The sequence below is a fragment of the Rhizophagus irregularis genome, chromosome 1 (assembly GCF_026210795.1).
Source record: "Rhizophagus irregularis chromosome 1, complete sequence".
NCBI lineage: Eukaryota > Fungi > Glomeromycota > Glomeromycetes > Glomerales > Glomeraceae > Rhizophagus > Rhizophagus irregularis.
The window spans coordinates 4,545,576-4,573,248 of record NC_089429.1 but is presented as its reverse complement, the minus strand read 5'-3'; the positions used below and the strand labels follow the sequence as shown (position 1 = coordinate 4,573,248).

General features: G+C 24.3%; 4 protein-coding genes across 4 annotated transcripts; all 4 read right to left on the bottom strand.

The window, feature by feature from the left end:
• Nucleotides 1-2,135: 2,135 nt before the first annotated feature.
• On the bottom strand, nt 2,136-7,617 carry OCT59_000933 (uncharacterized protein; the record flags this gene model as incomplete). The annotated part of the gene is made up of 9 exons (XM_066139215.1): nt 2,136-2,664; nt 2,742-3,056; nt 3,419-4,316; nt 4,387-4,515; nt 4,583-4,931; nt 5,010-6,093; nt 6,175-6,313; nt 6,390-7,259; nt 7,404-7,617. The coding sequence occupies 9 exons, from the start codon at nt 7,615-7,617 to the stop codon at nt 2,136-2,138; spliced, it is 4,527 nt and encodes a 1,508-aa protein (XP_065988639.1).
• Nucleotides 7,618-9,369: 1,752 nt separating this feature from the next.
• Nucleotides 9,370-9,624, bottom strand: OCT59_000932 (uncharacterized protein; the record flags this gene model as incomplete). Its single annotated transcript, XM_066139214.1, has 1 exon — nt 9,370-9,624. The coding sequence occupies one exon, from the start codon at nt 9,622-9,624 to the stop codon at nt 9,370-9,372; it is 255 nt and encodes an 84-aa protein (XP_065988638.1).
• Nucleotides 9,625-17,093: 7,469 nt separating this feature from the next.
• OCT59_000931 (uncharacterized protein) lies at nt 17,094-19,712 on the bottom strand (the record flags this gene model as incomplete). The annotated part of the gene is made up of 3 exons (XM_066139213.1): nt 17,094-18,883; nt 19,202-19,430; nt 19,509-19,712. The coding sequence occupies 3 exons, from the start codon at nt 19,710-19,712 to the stop codon at nt 17,094-17,096; spliced, it is 2,223 nt and encodes a 740-aa protein (XP_065988637.1).
• A 6,453-nt stretch (nt 19,713-26,165) lies between these two features.
• OCT59_000930 (uncharacterized protein) lies at nt 26,166-27,016 on the bottom strand (the record flags this gene model as incomplete). Its single annotated transcript, XM_066139212.1, has 5 exons — nt 26,166-26,254; nt 26,331-26,351; nt 26,580-26,711; nt 26,869-26,917; nt 26,987-27,016. 5 exons carry the CDS (start codon nt 27,014-27,016, stop codon nt 26,166-26,168), a joined length of 321 nt encoding a protein of 106 aa, XP_065988636.1.
• Between the last annotated feature and the right edge of the window lie 657 nt (nt 27,017-27,673).

Sequence of the window (27,673 nt, the reverse complement as noted above, 5' to 3'; positions counted from 1 at the left end):
AAAAATATAACTATTTAGTTGGGGAAACCTTATTTTAAGGCTTTTTAAAGCTTTTGTACGATTTGTATTACGTCGTACTGCATATTTGAAAAAATATTTTCCTTATTAGCTGCGCCTTATGATTGACAAGTACGTATAAGGGAAAGCTCGTCACTATAAAGTAATCCGTACTAGTTTTCGTAAGCAAATTAAACGATTTGTAAACATCATTAAGATTTTTAGTTTTCTCAAGTATTAAATACAAGGTGTATATATGCATTTTTTTCTTGCAACGTAATTAAATTGGCATATAGAGTAAAATGCCGAAATGCTTGTGGCATACTTCTTGATTGTACATGTCATGTTCAATTTTCTCATAATCGTTGATCATGAGATTTTTTTTAATATAAAATTGTTATTTGCTGTTATCTTTTTTTAATATTAATTCCGCCTTATTTATGTAAATTAAATTATAAATAAAATAAACATCAAACAATCAGTTATTTATCGCCTTCATGAAATCAAGTAAACAAATAACGATTAATAATTACTTAAACTTTTACAATATTGAAATTTATTTTTATTTTTTTTAGTAACATATGAATGATTATTAGTTAAAAAAGACTTATTTTTAAATCATTGTTAGTATAAATGACTGTAACAGATAATATTTATTGTTAGAAAAGGAAATCACTTATCATTTTTAACCTTTTTCTCGTAATAAAAAAGTTCAAAAAATTTTAAATCGATAATCAATCGTTTCCTATTTTGATTTATCATTTTCTTTTTTTGTAAAAAAAAAAATGTATTATAAAATAAAAAATTGTTCTTTTTGTCAAAAGGAAATTCTCAATGTTTCACTTTTAATTATTTTGGAAAAAGATACGCACATAATCAGGATGAGAAGGATGAGTGTAACGAAGATTTAAATGAAGATGATGAGCCTAATAGTAATACGGATGATCCTATATATTCGTGAGCTTTTTTCAAAGTTTTCAAGTTGAAATAACATTATTCAGCTGGTATTCGTCAGATGTTTATATTAAATGTGGAGACTTGGATATCAATAGAACAGTAAAAGATGAGCATCTATGTTGCAATGGTTGTTGGCGAAAATACCATTTCAAAAAAATGTTTAAAGTGGAGATATCGAGATCAGGGTGGTAAAGATAAGGGAAAGCGTACAAGAATTTAAATTTTATTTTGAATTGTCAATTTTATTTACAAATATATATGTGCATTAAACATTTTTAACAATAAAATGTTTTAACAGTTATAAAAATAATTTTTTTTTTTAAAAAAAAAAGAACGTGGCTAGAGGTTGGAACCGGTTAAAGTTAACCGGTTAAAACTATTTTGACCATAAATCCATAATTCCGGTCAGATTTACTTAATGCGGCCCAGAGACTTGGTAATTTCAGTCATGTGTTCCCAAACTCGAAGTTTTAATACCGAATTTTTTCCTGTACGAACTGGCCGGAGTTAACGTTATTGCTATCACGTGCAAGTGCATAACTTCTAAAATCCGGCCAGTTCGTACGTTAATATCGTACACCCCACTGTACGTTAAAAACGCCCTTATTAATAATGGTATTGACGAAAAAATAATCTTCTTTATTAGTAAAATCAAAAATCAGTACAATTTTCAGCAAAAAAATTTTAAATATTTTGCATATTAACCGGTTAATTAACCGGTTAAGCCTTTGGTTCCAACCTCTAAACGTGGTCAGGTCATATAATCTAATCTCAGATATCAGGTATGAAGACTAATTTTTTATTTTGTATCGCTAATATCTAAAGAAAAAATTTTTTTGGATAACTTTTAATCGGATATTTATCCAGATAAGAACCGTAATATCAAAAAAAAAAGGATCGAAGCACTAGCTCTTCTTGCTGCACTAGTCAGAAGGTATCAAAGGATTACTTTGATTGATATTTTATTTCCCTTTCCCTTTCCCTTTCCTCTTTTTCATCCTTTCTCCTCTTTCATCCTTTTCCCGCCTTTTCCCCCCCTCTCTCTCGTCCTTAATACCAAAAAAAAATTTGTTTTGAATACAAATAAATGAAATAATATTCAAACTTACTAATATAAGAATTTTTTACAAAAAAGTAAATATGCTACAACATTGTCAATACTATACAATATACTATACTGTTCATAAGTTTTTTGGTATATTATTAAATTTTATACATATTTCATTAAATAAATTATGAATATCATCACTCATTTTTTTTATTTCATTAATTCTTTTATCAACTTCTTTTAAAAAATTTTCTTGAGAATTTTTTTCTTCCATTATTTCTGATAATTCTATAATAGAGTCAATAGAATCAGTAGAATCGGTAGAAACTTCTTTCTTTTTACCTTTAATATTATCAGATGAATTATTATTATCATCATCAAATTTCCAAATTGAAGTTTCATCAAAATCAACATCTTTAAAAGTTTGAGTAATAATTGTAGATTTTTCCTCAAAATCTTTATAAATTTCACCTTGATCATCTTTTCTTTTTTGATACCATTCTTGAAAATTTTTAGATTGTCCAATATAATAAATATATTTTGGTTCAGGTTCATTAGGCCAAAAATGAAAATGTTCTAATGCTTCATAATCTGCTATTTGATTTGCTCTAAATCTTAATAAAGATTGTCTTCCATTAGTTTCTGCTCTTTCATAAACTCCACTAAAATAAAATAAATAAATAATATTAATAAATAAAATAGTATTTATAAATTAATAATACTAATAATAATAATTTACCCCATGAAAGCAATCAACATATTTTGCAAAACAGTTACAATAAAAATACTAGCAATTAAAGTAAATAAATCAATAACCCAAAAGTCAAAATGATCTCTTTGAACCATATCACCATTCAACCAAAAATATGCAGCCATTATTGCCGTAGAAAAGGATGAAAATGGATTATCATTCTTATCTTTAACATCATAATCAGATTCAAGTTTAATATTAAATAATGTTTCATCATCATTTATTATACTTGTAGCAGTTCCACTTAATGTATCCAATTTTACATTAATTTTAGGATTATTAGGGTCCTTAAGTAAAATAAACCTAGATATAAATAAAAATTGTTATCAATTAAATTAAAATAAATATGATATCAAAAAAAAAAAATTGAAATGATTATACATTGTGTGCGCAAATCCAATTGTTACAATGAACATAAACAAAATAAATGGGAATATGTTTTTGATGATATATATAACATAATAAATATATTTGGCTATTTCTAATAGATTAAAAATAAAAATAAAAAATAATGAATTATTAATTGATAATAATGAACTTTTTTAAAATAAAGTTGAATTTTATATTTACTTGATATTAAGCGGAGATATAAAACCTAAATTATTAAAAATCACATGTTAATATTATATTATATTTAAAAGAAAAAAAAAATTGTAAAACAAAACCTTACAAATTCGATCCAAAGGAAGAAAATAGAGAATGATGTCCCCACCATCAATCCCATATCAATTGATTTAACACTTGCAAAGCCATCAGAAAATTCAAAATCTCGAAGCATTATTGACATTACTATCACGGGAAGTAAAATGGAACATATGTCAAAACTATTAAATATATCACCAAAATATTTTCTAGGTCCGTGAAAATACAACTGTATTAATTCAGTAATGAATAAATATGCTGCTAAATAATAAAATATGAAAATTAATGCAACTAAAAAATTTCGAAATTTCCAACTTATAACTTCATGATTTAAATATTCCCAGCTAATAATTATGAAACAAAAGGCAAAAACAAGAAATCGAAGAAAAAGGAAGAAAAAGAAATTTCTCGCTTGTTGCCAACGAAAATCAATAACCGCTTCGGTTGCTGGATTGTCATACATATCATCATCATTCTCATATCGCACCACCCTAGAAAAAGGGCTTAACAGTTTCTTTTTATCTCGACTAATTTGGTACCATCGTGGTATAAATAAGAACAAAAAAATATTTAAAACAATTTTTAATCTATAATTGTGTTCTATATTTTTCTGAGGAATTCTGTTCATGGTAAATTCTGGAAGAGGAACAACTCTTAAAGCTAAAGGCGACTTCTCAAGGTAATTATCAAAATCTTCAAGAAATTTGTACGTTTTTTTAAAAGGATCAAATAATTTTCCAATTCTATTATACCATTTATACTCGTCGGACTGCAGTTTGTCTATTCTAAATGCCCTAAATTTAATGTTATTGTTACGTTTCGCTTGGTATTCTATTGGAATAATATTATAAGGATCTTGTGCTGAAAAATAATCTTGATTCGCAAAACATTCTTTACGAAATAGCTTTCTGGCATAATCATCTGTGTTATAAAATAAAATTGTAAATATCATAGATCCTATTGAAGTGTTGAATGAAAAATAAAAACGAACCGTAGTTATATTTAAATAATAATGGTAATGCCTTAGACACAGTACTCATCCAACCAGCATAATCTGTTGCATGACTAGAATAATATTCCAAGAGATAAGCGACAACAACAGTATCTTTAAGTTCACGACCTATAGGTAAAATTAAATTATTAATCAATGATATAAATTATAAACCTACGCCATAAGTTTCATTTACCTTTGTAACGATAAATTGCTAATTCCATATCATTTTTTGGCCTTTCATCATTATCTTCTAGTCCTAGACCATTATTATCAAATCGGAGGTCATCATCACTTATAAAATTTTTTCCTGGCCACGACACACTCCTTGGTATATGTCTGATTACGAATTCCTCTTTATTTTCATTTTCATCATCCTTATTACTTTTGTCTCCAAATAAAATAAGTTTTATTAAATGATTGCAATCACCAAGAATTAATTTTTTCATGACGTTATGTCGAACGTCTAACAATTTAAATTCCTCAGGTTTAAATTTAGCAAACCTCCAGACTATATGCTGAATATACATTATCATTTCCTCATGCTTTTAATTAAAAAGAAATTTTAATTAACTTCCATTTTTCCTAAAAAAAAGTTTAAACAATGAATATAATCAACCTACTTGATGTATTTTAATGTAATTAGTCACGAGAAAACTTCTGCGCTTATTAAGATGTTCCAATGCTTTACAAGCGCGTCTTACCGCACCAACTTTTTCAATAATATCTTTCCGTTGAATTACTTTTTCCTTCATTTCCATAATAATTTCATTCTTCTCCATAATTTCATCCTCCATAATTTCATCCTCATCCTTTTCCATAATTTCATCCTTTCTTCTCTCTTTTCTATTACGTTCCATTTTTTTTATTTCTTCTTCCTCAATTTCTCTAATTTCTTCTTCTGTTTTCCCTTTGTAATTTACATTTGAAGCTCTTTCATACCAATAAACTTTCAAAAAAAAATCATCTGGTATATGGCTTGATCCATCATTTGGTTTATATTTGAACTCTCCAATTCTTAATCTTGTTGATTTCCTTTCTTGATTTATCGGAATACCATTCGCCCATATATATTCAAGAAATGGACCTCCTTTGTTAGGAAGTTTAGAAAGTTCACCTTTAGACTTACTATCATCACGGACTTGATGCCAAATTTGAACCGTGGATCTGCCAACTATAAGTTGTAAAGTTTGTATTCTTGTATTTTCTTTCTTTTGATAAAGACAATAAGAATTTCTTTCATACTCATCCATCACCCAAGGTTCTTTATCAATAACTATCGGTTCAAATCCTTTATCATAATGTATCGTATGTTTTTCATCCGCTTTTCCATCCGGGGTTTCACCTAATTTTGAATGTGTATATTTTTCAAAAATTCCTTTTGAATCTTTTGGTGTATTTTTATTTAATTTATTTTCGATTTTTTTAAGAACTGATATAACCTTTCCAACTTCATCAACGTGTAAAATATTTCCTGAAGTTCTAGCCAAACGATTGCCAAGATCTGCGATAGAAAAATTTTCTAATGTTATCGGTGTGGCCTCTACAGTATTATAGATATCCCAGATCACAAGCTTCACCTGATTCTTTTTCTCACCCATTATAAGTAATTTTTCATCACTATCAATGAATTCTAGCGAATGAATTTTTTCTATTTCACCAAATTTTTTTGATACGACCTCCAGACCATTCTCCATTAAGTACAATCTAATAGATAATTTGATTCGAATAAAAAAAATGATAAATGAATAAGTAATGACAAAATCGAACAATTCAAAACAAACTTACTTCACAGAATTAATTCCTCGAGTAAAACAAATTTGTAGTTTACTGACTGAAAAAGTATTGCGATTAAACTTTCTACCGTGCTTATCTTTTTCGACTCTTTTTGGAGTAGTTTTTAAGCTCATGTCTGCCAGATCATAAACTATAATTTTTTGTTAATATAAATTCAAAATATGTTATAATAAAATAAATAATATTAATTATGTATGATATTTTACCTTCAAGCGCCTGTACATTATTCTTATATTGTTCGACCAAGAAATATTGATCATAAAGACATGCAAGAAGCTTATCCATACAATCTTCCAAATTTTCTTTATGCCAATGTTGTAATTCATTTTCAATACTTTTTGGATAATCAAATCTTGTATTTAAATCAAGATTTCTATAATCAAAATCATACTCAAAATTATATATTCCATTAAAGTTCAATACTACAAATCTTTTTAAAGTATAATTATTTTGATCGATATCGCGATCATCAAAATTTTGTATAAATTTACATATTCCTGAAACGCTACCAGAATAATAATAAGTTACGGGACACAAATCAAGAATAAAGTTGTTATTTTCCTTTATTAGCTTAAGACGGTAAACTGCTGTTCCTTTTTTAGTTTCATTTGATTTACTATAGTATGATGTTCCTGACAGATCAAGTCTAAAATCTTCATTAATTCTTTCATATCTTTTTTTTATAGTGTTTTTCTTATAATCAAAATTTGTATCAGTATTCACTTTTCCTTTCATATCCTCACTAACATCTATGCGGGATACAGCAATAAAGATAAAATATTTGTCTTGATAATAATTTTGTATATTTGATATATCTAAACCCCATCTATATCTTTTGTCCGTATCATCATTAACGTCAATTCCAGTTTCTCGATTAGTGCATAGAGTATCATATTGGTCATAGAACTTGGCAATATCCAAATTTTCGTTTATTTTGAAATAAGCGATTGTTTTAGTAATTTCTTCTTCACCCTGATCGTTCTGATTGTTTGTATTATGTTCTGAAGTAGTCGTTTTTTTAGATAATCCGAATTGACGATGATCTGTATTATCTAATACTCTAATCCGAAGGTTTGCTTTTTTTTTAAAAAAAAAAGAAAAAAGGAGTTACTTTAATTAAAGGAGAGGGGTCTAAAGTTCAAGGCTGCTTTGTGTTACTCCATTAATAATATAATAAACAAACATTACACAATTTATAAATTTTCAAATGAATTTTTTACCTGTATCAAATGTTACAGCAAGTTTACCATCCTGACAAATCTCGATTTGATAACGTTCCTTTTTGGAAAGAGGATCATTTTTGGCACATGATAACATATCACTTTGATCATCTCTGGGACTTAAGAAGGTCAGATTATTTCTAAAACTACTGCGTTTATTCTTCCTTCTTCGATAATTTAATTTATTAATAATTTTATTATTAGGTAAAGACATCCTTTTAATTATAAATTTGTCTTTTTTATTTTTTTTATTTTATTTTATTTTATTTTTTTTTCGAAATTTATTTATTTATTTATTTATTTAATTTTACCAAAAAAAAAAAACAAAAAAAAACAAAGAAAACCTTATTTCAAAACTTGTGTAGCCACCAGTTTGTATAACCATACAATTTGTAACGTTGGGACAAGAATCTTTTACATTGCCACGAATGAATTCATTTCTCGTTTTTATAATAAAGACTTATTAATTCATGTAATACAACAACAGATTTCTAAAATTTAAAAACCTGTCCTAAAAAAAACGGCAATCCATTCAGAAAAAATTAGCGAATTATTGAAACTTTTTATCAAATGGTATGTTTAATTTGATCTACCACATATTTGGTTTAAAGCAGATACTATTCTAAATATAGATTTCGTTTGACAGCATAAATCATGCTCGAACTTTTATGGTTAAAAAGTTTTTTTTTTTTACATATAAAAATTATTTTGATTATCAATTTAATAAACAATTTTTTAAATTTGCGGTTGTCGCTTCTTCATACACATCACTAAAAGTCCTATTAAAATAACTTTCTATTACATTCAAATATTAGTTAATAAAGTCGGATTCACTCTTATTGTTAAAATATGGACATTTCTTATGAAGCAGGTATATTTAATTATATCACATGTAATTTTAAAAAAGTCAATAGCTGCGGTGACACAGAATCTCAAATCAGAAGTCACAATAATAAAAATTAAATATTACATTCTTGATTTACGTAACTGTTAGGTGAAGTAACCATATATATATGAAGGTTGTTACATGATGGTGATTATAATGCAGATTACATGCATATGCATTATGCAATATACTGCAAAAGTTCATTAGAACGAAACTTTTTATTTGAAAGATCAAAAATAGTTAACATATTATTTTGTTGGTATGTGTCCTCTACTGTATTAATGAGGCTGAAACTAAGATCGACATCAAAAAAAAATTCCTGCATTATTGATTGTTCTTTTTTTTTAAAAAAATAAGGCACAGTATGGAAAAAAAGCAAATAAACCGCCCATTTTATCAATTATTCTTTTTGATTTGTTACACATTATGTAATAATTTCAGATTCTGCTTTTTCATGCAATAACAATAACTGTAATGGAAAATTTTTTTTCCGATGATCATTATTTTCAGTATATATTACAAATCGAAAGAATTTAGAAGCGAGACCCGAGAAGAATGCTTAATATAATTAGCAAATTATACCGATTTGAATTATTCAAATTTCTTTTTTATTTTATATTTAGTTGTAATCTTGTTATTACTACAAATTCAAATTAAAAATTTACTTATTCTTCAATACAAACTAGGATAGCATACAACTATCTTAAAAGAAAAAATAAAACTTGAAGATAAAACATTACTTTAATAAAAACCTACTATTCATGCATGTACTATTAATGAAATACTGATAATTTTAAACTTGAAAGCAATTTTGATAGGTTATAACTATTAACTAAACTAAGTTAGGCTAAGAAACAATGATAAAAAAAAAGTCAACATATAATTTTAATTCTTAATTCTTTATACAATATTATTATTATTTCGGTAAATCGGAAATCACGTGATTCACTGCAAACGATTTCCCAGCTCCTATCCATTCTTCTAGTTTGGCCAATGAATAATAAAAGTCAGCAAAACCAAAAGTAATTCCTTTTTCCAGATTTTGCAACGTACAGTACCTTGAAGAAATCTTGTATTAACTTACTCACTCAAATTATTTTCACATTCACTACGGTATTTTTCGAAAATCTCTTCCAGATCGACATTGTCTACTATCAGTTCTGTTCTTTCAAATTCTAATCTCTCAATCATCGGTTCTGCCGAGTTAAATTCAAGTGATTGTATCAGCAACGTAGTGAAAGTGTAGCACAAACCATTTATTTGCAAAATACTAGTACTAGATATAGCATCTTTTTCATCTTGAGGCTGATATGGATTTTTCTTCATTTGATTCATGTCTAGATATAGCAAAAAGAGTCATATTCAGAAAGGAAGAATCTTGAAAGATTCTTGTTGATGCAAAAAGAAAAACAACCTTTTACATCAAGTAATCGGAACATATACTAACAGATAAGTAATTCCTTAAACAACGTTAAAAACGTGCATTTACAGGCTTTACTAACTTTGAGATCATTTTCCAGGAATTCAGAAGGATACCGGGTACCGTCCAGCCGGGACCCAGAAGTTCTTTTGCTTGCTGAGCATCATGGTCTTCCATCATTACACGTCACTTTAGGTCTTTTTTAATATAGTCGAGAATGCGACAAACGTTGTCTTCGTAATAACAATAGTGTGATACAATTGTGTCCAAGCTGTCCAAGCTCCAGTATTCTGCGGGTGTTTCAAAGAAAGTAATCCCTATAAAAAAATTGGATACGTTTTTTATAAAGTTTTTATACGATTTTTTTTCCTTAGAAATAACGTATCATAATAGGATACGGAAAAATGCACAATTCCGTATCACCAAAAATATGGTTTGGATACGGAATTTGCACGGGATTTATATGGAATTTACATGATTTGATCACTGATTTTATCACGTAATTTATACGATTTGGTCACTGAATTTACTATTTGTATTACAGTTTACTATAATTGTATTTACATAAATCTAATTTCACTTTATTAAATTAAATAAAAAATAGAAAATAAACAAAGTACAAATACATTATGAAAATTCCCTCTTTATTAAAACCACCTATTGCAACCTAAATTATCTATAAGTTCAGGTTCATTTGGATCAAACAACCTAAAAGAACAAAAAAAAGAAACATAAGAACGTCTAACTTAATTGGAAACAAAACCCCCCTTCATATAGTATCTGCAATCGTCCAAGTCACCAAAGGTCAGCATTCCTACAAAAAAAGAAAGAGAACTCCAGAATGTCTGACCTACATAAATGAAAAGAATTATGAAGCATCTGATGAAAAAGAAACCAAAACAACAAAATAAATCCAAAACTGACCTACAAAAAAAGAAGACTCTAAAGCAAAAAAACTGAAACAACCTACAAAAAGAAAAGAATCTGAACCCAACATACAAAAAAACAAAAAAATTTGAACTGACTTAAAAAAAGAAAAAAATCCTGAATCATCCTACAAAAAGAAAAGGACTCCCAAACTGATCTACAAAAAAAAAAGAAACTGAATATTCTCACAAAAAAAATCTGCTGGCCTATGAAATTAAATATAAATAAAGAAGAAAGGGGAATAAAGAATAAACCAAAAAAAATATTTTTTAAAAAAGAGGGATAACGAAGTTAGGAAAGTTAAAAAAAAATTTTTTTTTAAAGGGAGGACGTCAAAGTTAGAAAAATAAAAATTTTTTTATAAAGAGGAAATAGAAATAGAAAGAAGAAATTTTTTTTAAAAAAAAAGAAGAGTGGGAATAAAAGAAAAAATTTTTTTTTAAGGGAGTGACGAAAAAAAATTTTTTTTCAAAGGAGAGTGACGAAAAAAAATTTTTTTTAAAGTGAGGTATGAAAAAAAAAATTATTTTTAAAAGGGGGTGACGAAGAAAGAAGAAAAATTTAGAAAAAATAACAAAAATAAGACAAGAGAAAGAGAAAGGAAAAGAAAGACAGAAAGGAAGATCGGAAGATCAAACTCATCAAAGTAAGGGTTTATATAAAAAACAAAAAACGTATCATAACAAAACAATAAACAATCATGTGATCTCGTGTTATTATGGGTAAAATTATCTTAAGTTTAAAAATTCCGTATACATTCCGCATGATTAATTTTTTCCGTATACATTAGTTTTTTTAAAAAATGTTCAAAAATGAATTGCTTATTAAATATACGGAATTTGTATACGGAATCTATAAAAACGTACATAAAATGTATACAAAACGTATCCTTTCCGTATACATATTTCTTATAGGGAATCTGTGAAAATGATTCTATGGCAATGAAATTCAAGCTATTTATAAAACTCCGAACGATCATATGAAATCGAGATTAATCAAACACGTCAACGCGTCAACGCGTAGGATTACGGGTTACGAATTACGGTTTTATCATTACTCATTATATTTAAATTGCATTGTTATTTGTTAAAAATAACGCCCAAAATGTGGCCAAACACAAGTACACAACTATTATTATTATTTATTGCAAATCTGGAAATTTAAGAGCGTAACTCCAAGAAATAGGACTGTGTTAAGCGAATAAATTGTATGTTGCTATCAAAGATGGGACTAGTTATTTCTTTACTTTCTCACGTTTTCGAAAAATATAGCTAATTTGTTTCTATCACTATAGATTCTCAGCTTTTTCTACACTAGATTTCCGAAATAAAATATCCCACACATATCTACAGAAGTTTTGTCTATCTACAGTACATCACTTCCGCCCATACAACACTATTAAATAATAATATTCCAGAAGAGAACTTCTCCAAAAATAAGAAATTTCGAACCTAAGTATAAATTCGGAAGACTATGAATGTTGCTTAATGCGTTATAATAAAGGTGTTTCGATTTTTTTATAGGCAGGATGATACTGCTGAAATTACAGATGTGATTTTTTTTCTCTGAATTTTACTGCGGCGATGAGGCACGTGCTAGCAATCACGATTTCTCGGCGAATACCAAATGTGTTAAAAGATCAAGAATAGTAATATGTCCGCTTTGACTTTGAGCATTATAGAGCCGGAAAAATCGATTAACATTGATGGCGTTCTTTTAGAAACTAGTCGAGCAACAAAACCAACATTATTAATTTGCGGAATATACGAGTTCGTTTGATTAATATTATTGATAATGTGATTATTTCGTTTGTTATTTTTTCACCTTACTTGCACAAGATAGATAAGAGTTCACTAATCCCCAGGGTCTCACCTTTTTTATATAATTTACAGGATCACTTTTGGGGAGATTACGTTAATATGATCGCATCACGAAAGTCTGATCAACGGATTTATAATAAAAAAAAACTTTTGACGCTACCCATATACAAAGATCTCTTTTTTTTTATACGTAAAACTTTGAGTATATGCAAGAAAGTTCGAGAATAAATTACGTGTTCCTGGGATATAACATTACTTATCAAATTCAGATTACATATTCGATTACAACTTTCATATAGGACGTGATTTATTTTATTCAAGTGGGACTTTAGGTCTCACTTTTTTTTATCACCATACATCTCTATATCCCACGAAAAATATTCTTAATACAATGTATAGCCTTTTCGGATGAATTATTTTTTGATGTAGTAAATAAATTACATGATTAGGCTCATTTGCTAAATTTTCTACACTAATATATATGGCCATTGACTATAGATTATACCGTCTCATATATCTTATTTTTTTTTGCCGGACTTCATGCTGGTCTTCTTATAACGCTATGTTAAAATAGTTTGGTGGTCAGTAACCAATTATGTGATAATATAAAACAATGAAAAATGTAAACTGAGCAATAAGAACCGATTTAATTTCTTGAAGTGGAGTTCTCTTTGTTGCATTTCTTTCCGCCCATGCCATTCTACAGGTCCCTATAAATTAGCATTGAAACCTTATGTTAGTTCTAGCTCATTCACTTCAGGCCATAATAGTGAATACCAAAATGGTATTTTAAACAGTGACCATTTTGACAAGTGGTTGTACACCATAACCCAACTACCTTAGGGATAAGCATACATTTCGGGAGTGACTATATATATCATGGTATCCTTCACCACCATCTATATCCTCTATTATGACCATCAGATCCTTTGCAAGAGTGACTCCAGAGCACTTGTCAGCCAACTACTATATCTTCAAGACGGTGAATTTGAACCTGATGACTTATATTCAGGTACCTTAACTAAGGCTCCACTTTCAAAGATATAACCTTGGGGTGGGTTCTCGTACGATGGGCCCCAGTCATCTATTTGCAACCCTTTAAAGTCGTTCGGTCAGCCCTCATAAACCTTCGCACGTTGCTTTCGCGGTGTGCAGTCAAGGCTTATGGTCAGTGGGTGATAGAATACTCTTTACCCACCTCTTAAAAATTCCAGTAAACAGTAACATTTGTTAGACAGCAGTAGGTTTTAACGTTTAATTTTTTCATAGGTCGAAGGCAACGTTATTATCCATAAAAGCCTTTTGTTGTTCGTATGGACCATCATCTTTTTTTTTTGTTAGGAGAGTTTAAAACTCGGAAACAACATTATTATTTATTTTTTTGTTAGGAGAGTTTTTTATTAGGTAGTGGCTTTTTTTGTTAGGAAGGTGTACCTTTTTATATTATTTTCTTATCACATGATATAAGTCTACAATGTTATATTCTATTGTTGAATGAATATTGTTATCAACCATGACTAATAGTTTGTTTGATTTATGAGTCATCTTTATGGCCGAGCTATCATATGACTCTGAAACCATTGCGTCACGTAGTAGTCTAAACAATAGTAAATTTCCATATCGGTTAGTCTACAATCATTATTTTTTTGCCTTAAATACAGCGGAGAGTCAAATTATCTGGACTGCTGAGAAATACAAATATGCATGATCGCATGATCAAATATAATCAATTTAATGTAAAAAAGTTTATTATCTGAAAATAGATGATAATTACAAAAAATCTCAGCCTCAAAAAAAAAAATTTACCCGTGAAATAAAATATAATATCTAACAACCGAAGAATAATAAATAAAGAATAAAATAATAATTAAAAAATAACAAAAAAAAATAATAAAATAATAACTTAGTATAATTTACCATCTAAATAAATTAGAATTTAATTAGCTTAAAATAGGTATAATGGGACCCGTACAAAATCCCGACGATAAGAAATAACAAAAGATAATGAAATTAACAAAAAATAATGAAATAATAATATAAAATAACAATAAGATTAACAAAAATAGGATTAGCGAAGATAAAGATTAACCATAAAAAATAACTATTGAAAGAGCCTCAATTTATAAGTTCTTCAAAGAAGTTTAAGAATAAGAATAGTAGTGGGAGGATTAGTAACAAAGTAGCATTATATGAATCCATAAACAATATAAACAATATAACGATGAAGTAGTTCATAATTTGTTAATCGAATTATTAATTTAATATATGTATTTACTGCAAAGGAAAGTCAATAATTAAGTTCCATAATATTACGGCTTAAAATAAATAATAAGGTATCCGGGCTTTTCACTGAAGTCCATTTCACTAAAACCCATTTCGCCAAAGCCATTTCGCCGAAAATGATAGAAATGATAGCGATTAGCACTTTTATAAAAATATGTAATAATCATACTTTTTAAATTTTTCTTAGATGGACTATAATCACTATTAAAATAATATTTTAATAGATTTATATATAATTCCTCGGGTAGAATATCTTTATAAGGAAATACATTATTTAAAAATTCTTTTGAAGTTAAAGAAATGTATTCTTTTTATTAAAATTTTCAATTTAAGTTAGTATTCTTTAAAGTTATGAAATCATCCTTTGAATAACTTGTTTAATTTAAGAAAAAATTTTTTTTTCTCCAGAATTAAATACCGTCATTTCGTTGTAAGACGTACTTCATGATGTTCAGTAGTCTCAACATTTAGGATCGGTAATTTGGTCTGGTTTATGGTTAATATTAATTTTTACTGAATATTGAATAGTTATTGGATGGGGGAATAGAGATATCGGTCGAAGACCGATATTCCCCATCAAATAACTGAGTTATAGTTGGTCAGTAAAATCCCGCATATTCCTAACCGACTGAACAATGAAGTTTTTGTTTAAAAATATTAAGCTAATTTTAGCAGATAGCTTTAGTCAAAAGAAAAAAACCTAATGTATGATCCGAGGTGTTTATTATGAATCAAGTGATTTATTTAATTTTTTGTATGAGAAATAACTAGTAGTCAATTAATATTGGATAAAATTTTTATTTTATAATATTTTATTCAATAGATGTTTATGACATAAAATTATTACTATAAAAAATAATCTATTAACCCCTTGTCGAAGAGATTTTGACTTCGATTACCGTTGTCGTTTGTCACGTGCCACTAAATATAATATTGAGATTTTCCGCTCTGGCAAATTGATCTCGGAGCCCGGATCAACCAATCAAATTTGATTTACCAATATGGATGTTTCGTTGAAAGCCGTTTCGCCGAATGGACAATTATTTATTACATTTATTCATTTTACTGTTTTATACTAAATATCATACAATTATTTACACCTATTAAGCCACTTTCGATCATCAGTTAGTTCATCTTCCAATTCTATGCCAAATAAACTACAGTATATATATACTAAATAAAAAAAATACATGCAGAAAATGAATAAATTCACGTAACATTCATTATTAATGATTTCACGGCTTAATTATTTTAACTATTAACAATAGTCTTTTGTTTTATCCAATAGTCTTTCATGTATTCTTTTATTAAGGTTCCTGATGTAATTTAATAAATAAATAAAAAAAATTTTATCAATGGACGATGATTTCTCCATACGAATTCAAATTATTATTTCGTGGAACGCGTGATGGACTTACACATGAAAATAAATTTTCATCAATTTTGTAGTTATCATTCTCGAATCGTTAAAGTGACAATAGTAAAGAAATTCTTGGAGGATATAATCGGAGATCTTATGGTGGTGATGATAGTATTACTAAAGAAAAGAAAAAAAATTGAAAGTAAGTAAAGATTTTAGTAAAGATAGTTTTACAATATTAATGCCAAATATTATATTTTAAGTCGTGTAATGAATGAACATAATCCAATATTTAATAGCGCAATTTCTGATTCATACGGTAATTTTCCATCCACTAGTAAAATCACAGATCCTGTTTCGCACGTACCAGTGAATTTTTTATTATTAATTATTCTTCACCTATATGTAATGATGTTTATTTTATTTATAATATGTAGATATCCACTGACTTCTTTTAATAGTTTACTTTATATTTTTTTGTTCGAAGTTTTATTTTGGCGCTTTTTACCTCGTCCTCTACTGGACGTGATAGAGGATTAGTCTAGTTTCTTTAAAAAGAAGTTTGGGTCCACAGGTAGGCTTCTCCTTCCCCTGGATGACAGATTTATGTTGAACTTCTTTCTTTAATTAGTTAGTTTTGCTCTTTTGGTGATCCTGCCATTCTTCACATAAAATAAATAAATAAATAAATATAAATCATCTCATATACTAAATATGTTTTATTTATTTTTAATTTAAATATAAGTAAAAAACATTTACAATGGTTATTTAAATGATTTATATAACGAACTTTAAGTTTAATGATCCTTTATTGATAAAAAACAAAAATAAAATATAAAAATATAGTTATAATTTAATAAAAAAAATCTCAAAATTTCTAGAACTATTAATGTTCAATAAATTCTAGAATATATATTGTAAATACTATACTTAATTTCTTTTCAATAAATAACTATTTTATGAATTGTACTATAATCCATCAATATGGTTAAATTTAAACTGTTGCTAAATTTTTTGATTCTTTTTTTTCTTGGTTTAATTCTAATTTCAATTCATTCAAATTCTTTCTTAATGAATTTATATCTTCTTCCATCATATTAGAATTTAATTGAATTCTGGTTCCTTCCTGAGAATTAGTAGCAAATTTAAAAATTTTGTATTTATCAAGATTGAAAGAATTCAACTTAAGAATATTTTCAATCATGAGGCTAACTTCCAACTCTTTATTTTTCTGAATAACATTCTTTAAGGAATAATAAATTTTGTTCAACTCTAACAATCCATCATTATATTTTACAAGAATACTTTGAAATTTTTTAGTATATTTATCAGTCAATTTTGAGATTTTCATATCTCTGTTAGAACCAATAGTATTTCTTTCTTTATTAATAGAACTTTCTAGATGATTGCAGCAATTTTGTAGTTTTTTAATAGCTTCTTCTCGTAAAGTTAGGAAATCACCCTTAACTTTCAAAAAATTATTGACTTGATTGAAAACCTGTTTTTTTCTATTGATATTATAAGAAGCTAAAGTTCTTGATAATTCTTGTTGGAGTTCATTTATCTCTTTTTGTTTAGCTTCTTCTTTATGAATTTCTTTAGTATTTTTCCCACTAGTTAATTTATTTAATAATTCCTTTTCAATTTCACTCAATTCTTTTCTTTTATTTTGTAATTTTTTAATACGCTCTTGATCAAGGTTAATAAGTTTTTGTTCTAATTCATTTATTTTATCAACTTTAATCTGTAAAGCTTGAGTTAATTGCATTTTGATTTGTTCTTCAATAATCAAATTTTGTTCCAATTGAGCAATTTCTTTTTCAAACTTGATTTTCAATTTAATTGTTTGCTTCTGTTCTTGTGAAAGTCCTTCTGCCATATTGTATAATCTGATCTTTTCTTGTTCTATCTGTTCATAATTAACTTGAAACTGATTTAATCTATTTTCTAATTGCTCTTTTTGTTCAATTAAGCTTTCTTTGTAAGATTTTAATTCTTGAATATTAGCTTTTATTTGAGATAATTTTTCTTGCAATTTAGTTTCTTCTTGCTTTAACTGGCAGATTTGATCTTGAACTTGCTGGTTAATTAGTTTATTTTGTCCCAACTGTTCAGTTAAATTGCCAGCTAAGTTTTGCTTTTCATTTTGTAGATCAATAATTTGGGTTTGTAAAACATTTTCTTTTTTTGCAAATTCTTTAATCTGTTTAGCAAATTTAAGCCTCGGATTTTGATTATTTTGCTCAAATTTAAAATTCCTTTGTTGTAAATCAAATAATTCATTTTCTAACTTGAGTTTTTCTTCTTTTGTTTGAATTAATTGATTTTTAAATTGAGAATTTCTTTGTTGTAAATTAACTAACTCATTTTGAGAACTTTGATAATAAGTTTCAGCAATCTTTTCTAACTTAAGAATTTCTTCTTCTATTCGAGAATTTCTTTGTTGTAAATTAACTAATTCAATTTGAATATTTTGTAATTCATTTTGAGAACTTTGATATAGTTCAAGAAATACCTGAGGGCTTTCTAGAATTAGTTTTTCAATTAATTCTTTACTAGTAAAACCAAGTGAATGACTTGTATAGCATGCTTTTGGATGAGATTCTACAATAAGATGCTCAATTGGTGCATTTATAAATTCCATAATATTGCTTTTTAATTCTTCATTAATATCTTCAATTTTCTTATTCTCAGGACGAAAAATCCAATTTTCAATAATATTTAAAATTTCTTTAGAAGATGGTCTTTTTAATGGATCTTCATCCCAGCATTTTTTCATTAAATCTATATAACATTGTGGAGTATTTTCAATAATTTCAGGACGTTCACCTTTACAAATACTTAAAGCAAGCTGAATATCATGTGCTTTATCATTAAATGGTAGAATTTTAGATGTAAATTCCCACATAATTATAGAAAAACTATATATATTACTAGCTTGAGTATAGGGTTGACCTTTTAAAATTTCAGGTGCTATAAATGGTAAAACTCCATAGATATCATTTGCTTTTAAAAAAGATTTTGCAAGTTGATATAATCCTAAATAATCACTAATAAAAATTCCATATATATTTTCTTCATATTTGTTACATAAAATATTACCATTATGAAAGCTATAATGAATAAGATCTTCTTCATGAATATCATTAAGTCCCTTAATAATTTGATATAAACAAAATAATTTTTGTTCCCAATTTTTTGTTATTTCTGTTAAACATTTTTTTAAACTATTCTTATTTCTATACTCCATTATTAATACATAATTCAAAGTATCTGGATTTTTTGTAAATCCATATATTCTAATAATTTCATATGAATCAATAATTTTCCACTATAAAAAATAATATTTATCAGTAAATTAGGTATAAATAATTTATAATATTAAAAAAAAGATAATATTTAATCATACTTCATTTAAACTTTCATTTAAACTTTCATCTGAATTATTAAGATAATCAAAATATTTAAGAATAACTTTAATATCTTTATACTTAGTAGCTTTATATTTAGCTTTATATACAATACCAAATCCTCCTTTATCAAGATATTTAATATGTTTAAATTTATCATAAGAAATCCATTTTAATTTATTTTCAGAAATAAATTGATCCATAATTTTACTTCCACTAGTAACAATTCTTTAAGTATAAAATGAAATTATATTAAATTAAAATTTAAATAAAATTTACATTAAAAATTTAAATATTAAACAATATTAATTATACTTACTCTAAATAAAATTATAAAAATTTAATATAGTTTAAATAATTAATTAATTTAATTTTAAATAATAGTATATAATAATTTATAACTTACCAACTAAAAGAAATTACAAAATAATTTTTAAGTAAAGAATTTAGTAAATTTAAATTATATGTAAATATTATATAAATATAATAGAATTTAATAACAAATGACTTACCAGCTAAAAGAAATTACAAAATAATTTAATAAATAAAGAACTTAATTAGTTTAAATTATATGTAATATTACATAAATATAGTAATAGAATTAAATAAATAACAAATAACTTACCAGCTAAAGAAAATTACAAAATAATTTGTTAAATAAAGAATTGTTAGTTTAAATTATATGAAATACTGTATAAATATAATAGAATTAAATAAATAACAAATAATTTACCAGCTAAAAGAAATTACAAAATAATTTAAAAAGAACTTAGTTAGTTTAAATTATATGTAATATTATATAAATATAATAGAATTACTTACCATCTAAAATATTTGAATGATTTTTTAAATAAAGAATTTAGTTAGTTAAAATTATATGTAAATATTATATAAATATAATGGAATTACTTACCATCTAAAATATTTGAATAATTTTTTAAATAAAGAATTTAGTTAGTTTAAATTATATGTAAATATTATATAAATATAATAGAATTAAATAAATAACATACGCCCTATATTATTAAATAAATAATTTTTTAAATAAATAATTTAGTTAGTTTAAATTATATGTAAATATTATATAAATATAATAGAATTAAATAAATAACTTACAGACTATATCATTAAATAAAGAATTTTTTAAATAAAGAATTTAGTTAGTTAATTATATGTAAATATTATATAAATATAATAGAATTACTTACAATCTAAAATAATTGAACAATTTTTAAAATAAAAAATTTAGTTAGTTTAAATTATATGTAAATATTATATAAATATAATAAAATTAAATAAATAACTTATAACTTACCAACTAAAAGAAATTACAAAATAATTTTTTAAATAAAGAATTTAGTTAGTTTGAATTATATGTAAATATTATATAAATATAAATAGAATTACTTACTATCTAAAATATTTGAATAATTTTTTAAATAACGAATTTAGTTAGTTTAAATTATATGCAAATATTATATAAATATAATAGAATTAAATAAATAACTTATAACTTACTAACTAAAAGAAATTACAAAATAGTTTTTTAATAAAGAATTTAGTTAATTTTAAATTATATGTAAATATTATAGAATTACTTACGTTCTAAAATATTTGAATAATTTTTTAAATAAAGAATTTAGTTAGTTTAAATTATATATAAATATTATATAAATATAATAGAATTACTTACTATCTAAAATATTTGAATAATTTTTTAAATAAAGAATTTAGTTAGTTTAAATTATATGTAAATATTATATAAATATAATAGAATTAAATAAATAACATACGCCCTATATTATTAAGTAAATAATTTTTTAAATAAAGAATTTAGTTAATTTAAATTATATGTAAATATTGTAAAATTACTTACATTCTAAAATATTTTTAAATAAAGAATTTAGTTAGTTTAAATTATATTTAAATATTATATAAATATAATAGAATTAAATAAATAACATACTCCCTAATAAATAATTTTTAAAATAAAGAATTTAGTTAGTATAAATTATATGTAAGTATTATAAAAATATAATAGAATTACTTACCATCTAAAATATTTGAATAATTTTTTTTTAAATAAAGAATTAAGTTAGTTTAAATTATATGTAAATATTATATATTTAATAAATAACATATAAATTACCAACTAAAAGAAATTACAAAATAATTTTTTAAATAAAGAATTTAGTTAATTTAAATTATATGTAAATATTATATAAATATAATAGAATTAAATAAATAACATACGCCCTATATTATTAAATAAATAATTTTTTAAATAAAGAATTTAGTTAGTTTAAATTATATGTAAATATTATATAAATATAAATAGGAATTTAGTTAGTTTAAATTATATGTAAATATTATATAAATATAAATAGAATTACTTACGTTCTAAAATATTTGAATAATTTTTTAAATAAAGAATTTAGTTAGTTTAAATTATATATAAATATTATATAAATATAATAGAATTAAATAAATAACATACGCCCTATATCATTAAATAAATAATTTTTTAAATAAAGAATTTAGTTAGTTTAAATTATATGTAAATATTATATAAATATAATAGAATTAAATAAATAACATACGCCCTATATTATTAAATAAATAATTTTTTAAATAAATAATTTAGTTAGTTTAAATTATATGTAAATATTATATAAATATAATAGAATTAAATAAATAACTTACAGACTATATCATTAAATAAAGAATTTTTTAAATAAAGAATTTAGTTAGTTAATTATATGTAAATATTATATAAATATAATAGAATTACTTACAATCTAAAATAATTGAACAATTTTTAAAATAAAAAATTTAGTTAGTTTAAATTATATGTAAATATTATATAAATATAATAAAATTAAATAAATAACTTATAACTTACCAACTAAAAGAAATTACAAAATAATTTTTTAAATAAAGAATTTAGTTAGTTTGAATTATATGTAAATATTATATAAATATAAATAGAATTACTTACGTTCTAAAATATTTGAATAATTTTTTAAATAAAGAATTTAGTTAGTTTAAATTATATATAAATATTATATAAATATAATAGAATTACTTACTATCTAAAATATTTGAATAATTTTTTAAATAAAGAATTTAGTTAGTTTAAATTATATGTAAATATTATATAAATATAATAGAATTAAATAAATAACATACGCCCTATATTATTAAATAAATAATTTTTTAAATAAAGGATTTAGTTAGTTTAAATTATATGTAAATATTATATAAATATAATAGAATTAAATAAATAACATACGCCCTATATTATTAAGTAAATAATTTTTTAAATAAAGAATTTAGTTAGTTTAAATTATATGTAAATATTATATAGTAAATATAGAATTACTTACCATCTAAATATTTGAATATTTTTTAAATAAAGAATTTAGTTTAAATTATATATAAATATTATAGTAAATATAATAGAATTAAATAAATAACTTATAACATACCAACTAAAAAAAATTACAAAATAAATTTTTAAATAAAGAATTTAGTTAGTTAAATTATATGTAAATATTATATAAATGTAATAGAATTACTTACTATCTAAAATATTTGAATAATTTTTTAAATAAAGAATTTAGTTAGTTTAAATTATATATAAATATTATATAAATATAATAGAATTACTTACTATCTAAAATATTTGAATAATTTTTTAAATAAAAAATTTAGTTGGTCTAAATTATATGTATATTATATAAATATTATAGAATTACTTACAATCTAAAATATTTGAATAATTTTTTAAATAAAAATTTAGTTAGTTTAAATTATATGTAAATATTATATAGATATAATAGAATCAAATAAATAACATACTCCCTATATTATTAAAATTATTAAATAAATAATTTTTTAAATAAAGAATTTAGTTGGTTTAAATTATATATAAATATTATATAAATATAATAGAATTACTTACGTTCTAAAATATTTGAATAATTTTTTAAATAAAGAATTTAGTTAGTTTAAATTATATGTAAATTATAATAGAATTACTTACCATCTAAAATATTTGAATAATTTTTTAAATAAAGAGTTCAGTTAATTTAAATTATATGTAAATATTATATAAATACAATAGAATTAAATAAATAACATACATCCTATATTATTAAATAAATAATTTTTTAAATAAAGAATTTAGTTAGTTTAAATTATATGTAAATATTCTATAAATATAATAGAATTACTCACTATCTAAAATATTTGAATAATTTTTTAAATAAAGAATTTAGTAAGTTTAAATTATATGTAATTATTATATAAATATGATAGAATTACTTACAACCTAAAATATTTGAATAATTTTTAAATAAAGAATTTAGTTAGTTTAATTAAATATAAATATTATATAAATATAATAGAATTACTTACATTCTAAAATATTTGAATAATTTTTAAATAAAGAATTTAGTTAGTTTAAATTATATGTAAATATTATATAAATAACTTATAACTTACCAACTAAAAGAAATTACAAAATAGTTTTTTAATAAAGAATTTAGTTAGTTTTAAATTATATGTAAATATTATAAAATTACTTACATTCTAAAATATTTTTAAATAAAGAATTTAGTTGGCTTAAATTATATTTAAATATTATATAAATATAATAGAATTAAATAAATAACATACTCCCTAATAAATAATTTTTAAATAAAGAATTTAGTTAGTATAAATTATATGTAAATATTATAAAAATATAATAGAATTACTTACAATCTAAAATATTTGAATAATTTTTTAAATAAAGAATTTAGTTAGTTTAAATTATAAGTAAATATTATAAAAATATAATAGAATTACTTACAATCTAAAATATTTGAATAATTTTTTAAATAAAGAATTTAGTTAGTTTAAATTATATGTAAATATTATATAAATATAATAGAATTACTTACAATCTAAAATATTTGAATAATTTTTTAAATAAAGAATTTAGTTAGCTTAAATTATATGTAAATATTATATAAATATAATAGAATTACTTACGTTCTAAAATATTTGAATAATTTTTTAAATAAAGAATTTAGTTAGTTTAAATTATATGTAAATATTATATAAATAACTTATAACTTACCAACTAAAAGAAATTACAAAATGGTTTTTTAATAAAGAATTTAGTTAGTTTAAATTATATGTAAATATTATATAAATATAATAGAATTACTTACGTTCTAAAATATTTGAATAATTTTTTAAATAAAGAATCTAGTTAGTTTAAATTATATGTAAATATTGTATAAATATAATAGAATTACTTACGTTCTAAAATGTTTGAATAATTTTTTAAATAAAGAATTTAGTTAGTTTAAATTATATGTAAATATTATATAAATATAATGGAATTAAATAAAAACATACTCCCTATATTATTAAAATTATTAAATAAATACTTTAAATACTTTTAAATTAATATAAAATTAATTACTTACTTCCTATGATATTAGTATCGTAATTATATTAATAGAAAATTTAGTTATTTAAGATATCATGTAAAATGCAATAAAAAAAAAATAGCTATTAACTTACCAACTATAATAATATTAAATAATAAAATGAATTATTTGGTTATATAAAATAATAGAAATAAGTAATTTAATTAATTATCATTCCGATTATAAGATAACCTATTACTTACGAGCTAATATAGTAAAATAATATTTAGAAATAGTTTAAAAAATTTAAATTATGTTTATAATTCGCAAGCTGTTAAATAATTTTCTTACCTTTATCTTTCTCAATTTTTGAAACTAGTTTCATTATGTTGCAAATTTGGTTTGAAAAAAATTTAGAGCAATTTCAATTTGTATTAGATATCTATACTCATGTTATATGCTTTTACCTTTATCGTTACTTTGAGCCATTACTAAATAATTTTTTCCTAAAAATAAGGTAAATAAAACGCCTTTATTCGAGTATATATAGTTGTTTGTGTAATACTAATGCAAAATGCAGATACCAAATTTCAGGTTTTAGTTCCGGATATATTTAATTAGGCAGCAGGACCGTTAGAGCGTCCGAAATGTCACTAAATTATAAAAATAACAACTTTCTTGTCGATCATTAACTATAAAAGAGTTAAAAGTTTTAAATTTCACAATTCTTTTAAAAAGTATCAAGCGCCAGTACAATAGTAAATTTTGTTATGAAGTAAAAAGGTGGGCATGTGAAAAAGTCTGAGTTTTCGATCTTTGAAGACGGCTGCGGGTGGCGGCGTGGCGCAAGAAATGCCACTATATAGATACGTTTATGGTGACACATATAACAGTTGCAACACCCAACACCCAATGGGCAATGGGTGGGCGTGACAAATAGAGATCAGGTATAAATATAAACAACGCGAACGCGGCAGTCACCGTAGCGTGGTAAGATTTTTCCACTACACCTACTCAGTGTTGTCATGGGACATGGACACGGACATTGGACAGTCCCGGACCGGACAGTCCGGTCCATGTCCACTATAATTTCATGTCCGGGACATTTTGTCCACATTAATGCCAGCCGTTTTTCTTGTTTTATTTATACAGACATACAAACATTCAAATATTCGTGACATTGATAGACATGATCGTCAATCACGTGACACTATCAAATCAAACTTAAAAAGACTAATCCAAAGATTTTTCATGTGGAGAAGGTTCCGTAGTAGGAGGTTCTGTAGCAGCAGGAGGTTCCGAAGGTGATTGACAGACATTGACTTAAATTTTCTACCTGATCAAAATCGGCATAATCACCAATATTATAAATCAAGATTTCATCATTAAGAACATTACCTTCCTTTGTATAAACGAACCCTAAAAAAATATTAATCATAGTAAATTATAAGTTCAAAGTAAAAAAAAAATATATCGGAGTGAAAGTGGTGCAGACAGTAACATATTCGAAAAAAGGAAGAGAAGCAGAGCAATTCGTAAAATTGAAAGGAAAGAAGGTGAAAGGTCGTTACAGGGGTAACACAAATTTATACAGTAAACAGTCATATTTTTCGTTCTGGACAAAAATAAAAAAATAGTTATATTTACCGAAAGCAATAAGCATATGATCGTCAGCTAAAGTTACCGTATGGCCTTTATAAGGAGCTCCAATGTATATATCTTTATTACTATGATACCATTGGTATGTATTCACATCTAATACTTCATAATAAGTCTCTGCTGGATGTTTCGTAGTATTATCAGCGCCGCCAAATATAATTATTCATTTATCGTTTGCTTTTAAATATTCCAAAAAAGTGAAACATTTAAATTAGCATATTAAAAATAATAAAATAATTAATTAAATAGAAATATAATCAATGACTACATTACTTACTTAATACAGCTGTATGAAATACTCTACTTTTTGGTGGATTTTTCGTTGGCTTTTTAAGTAAGAATAATATTTATTTTAACACGCAATTTATAGAACGTAGGATAATGACCCATAATACCATAGCAACTCCGTCCATTGTAAAGATCATTTTTTTTTAAGCTTAGAATTTCGAGTGATACAACATTACTAGGTTAATAATAAAACATTATGGTAAAAGAGTAAATTTATAAAACTAAAGAATAAAAGAAAATTAATAATAAAACTTATCCTAAAACAAAAATGTGCCAAAAATCACATTCACGATTTTGTTTTAATCACAATCATATTCGCTCGCAAAAATGTGGTTTGATTAATTTAATATTTAAGGCCACACAAATTCGAATTTTCGGTTCACTTCACCCGGCCGGGTCACTTTTTCAAATTTCAATAAAAAAAAGTTTATATATAAAAAAATTTATCACGTGATCGGGACGTAATTTATTGGCGGGTAAGTTTATTACGCGGCTGAGAACTTCTAGAGCGAAAATAAATTCCTCCCTTTTAAAAGTCAACCAATCAAATGTCACGATTTTATATATAAACTTTTTTTACTAATAAACAATAAACCCCGGGTCCCCGGGTCGATTTTAAATTTCAATGTTACGTGAACCGAAAAATTGAATTTGTGTGGCCTAATAAATATAGCTTAGTTCGACTAGTGTGATTACTTGTGGACGACTATTTTTAAACAATTGAACGTGAATGATATTATCTTATAGCACTAACTTTTTACGCTTTTCAGTGTAAGGTCATTCTCTAATTGACT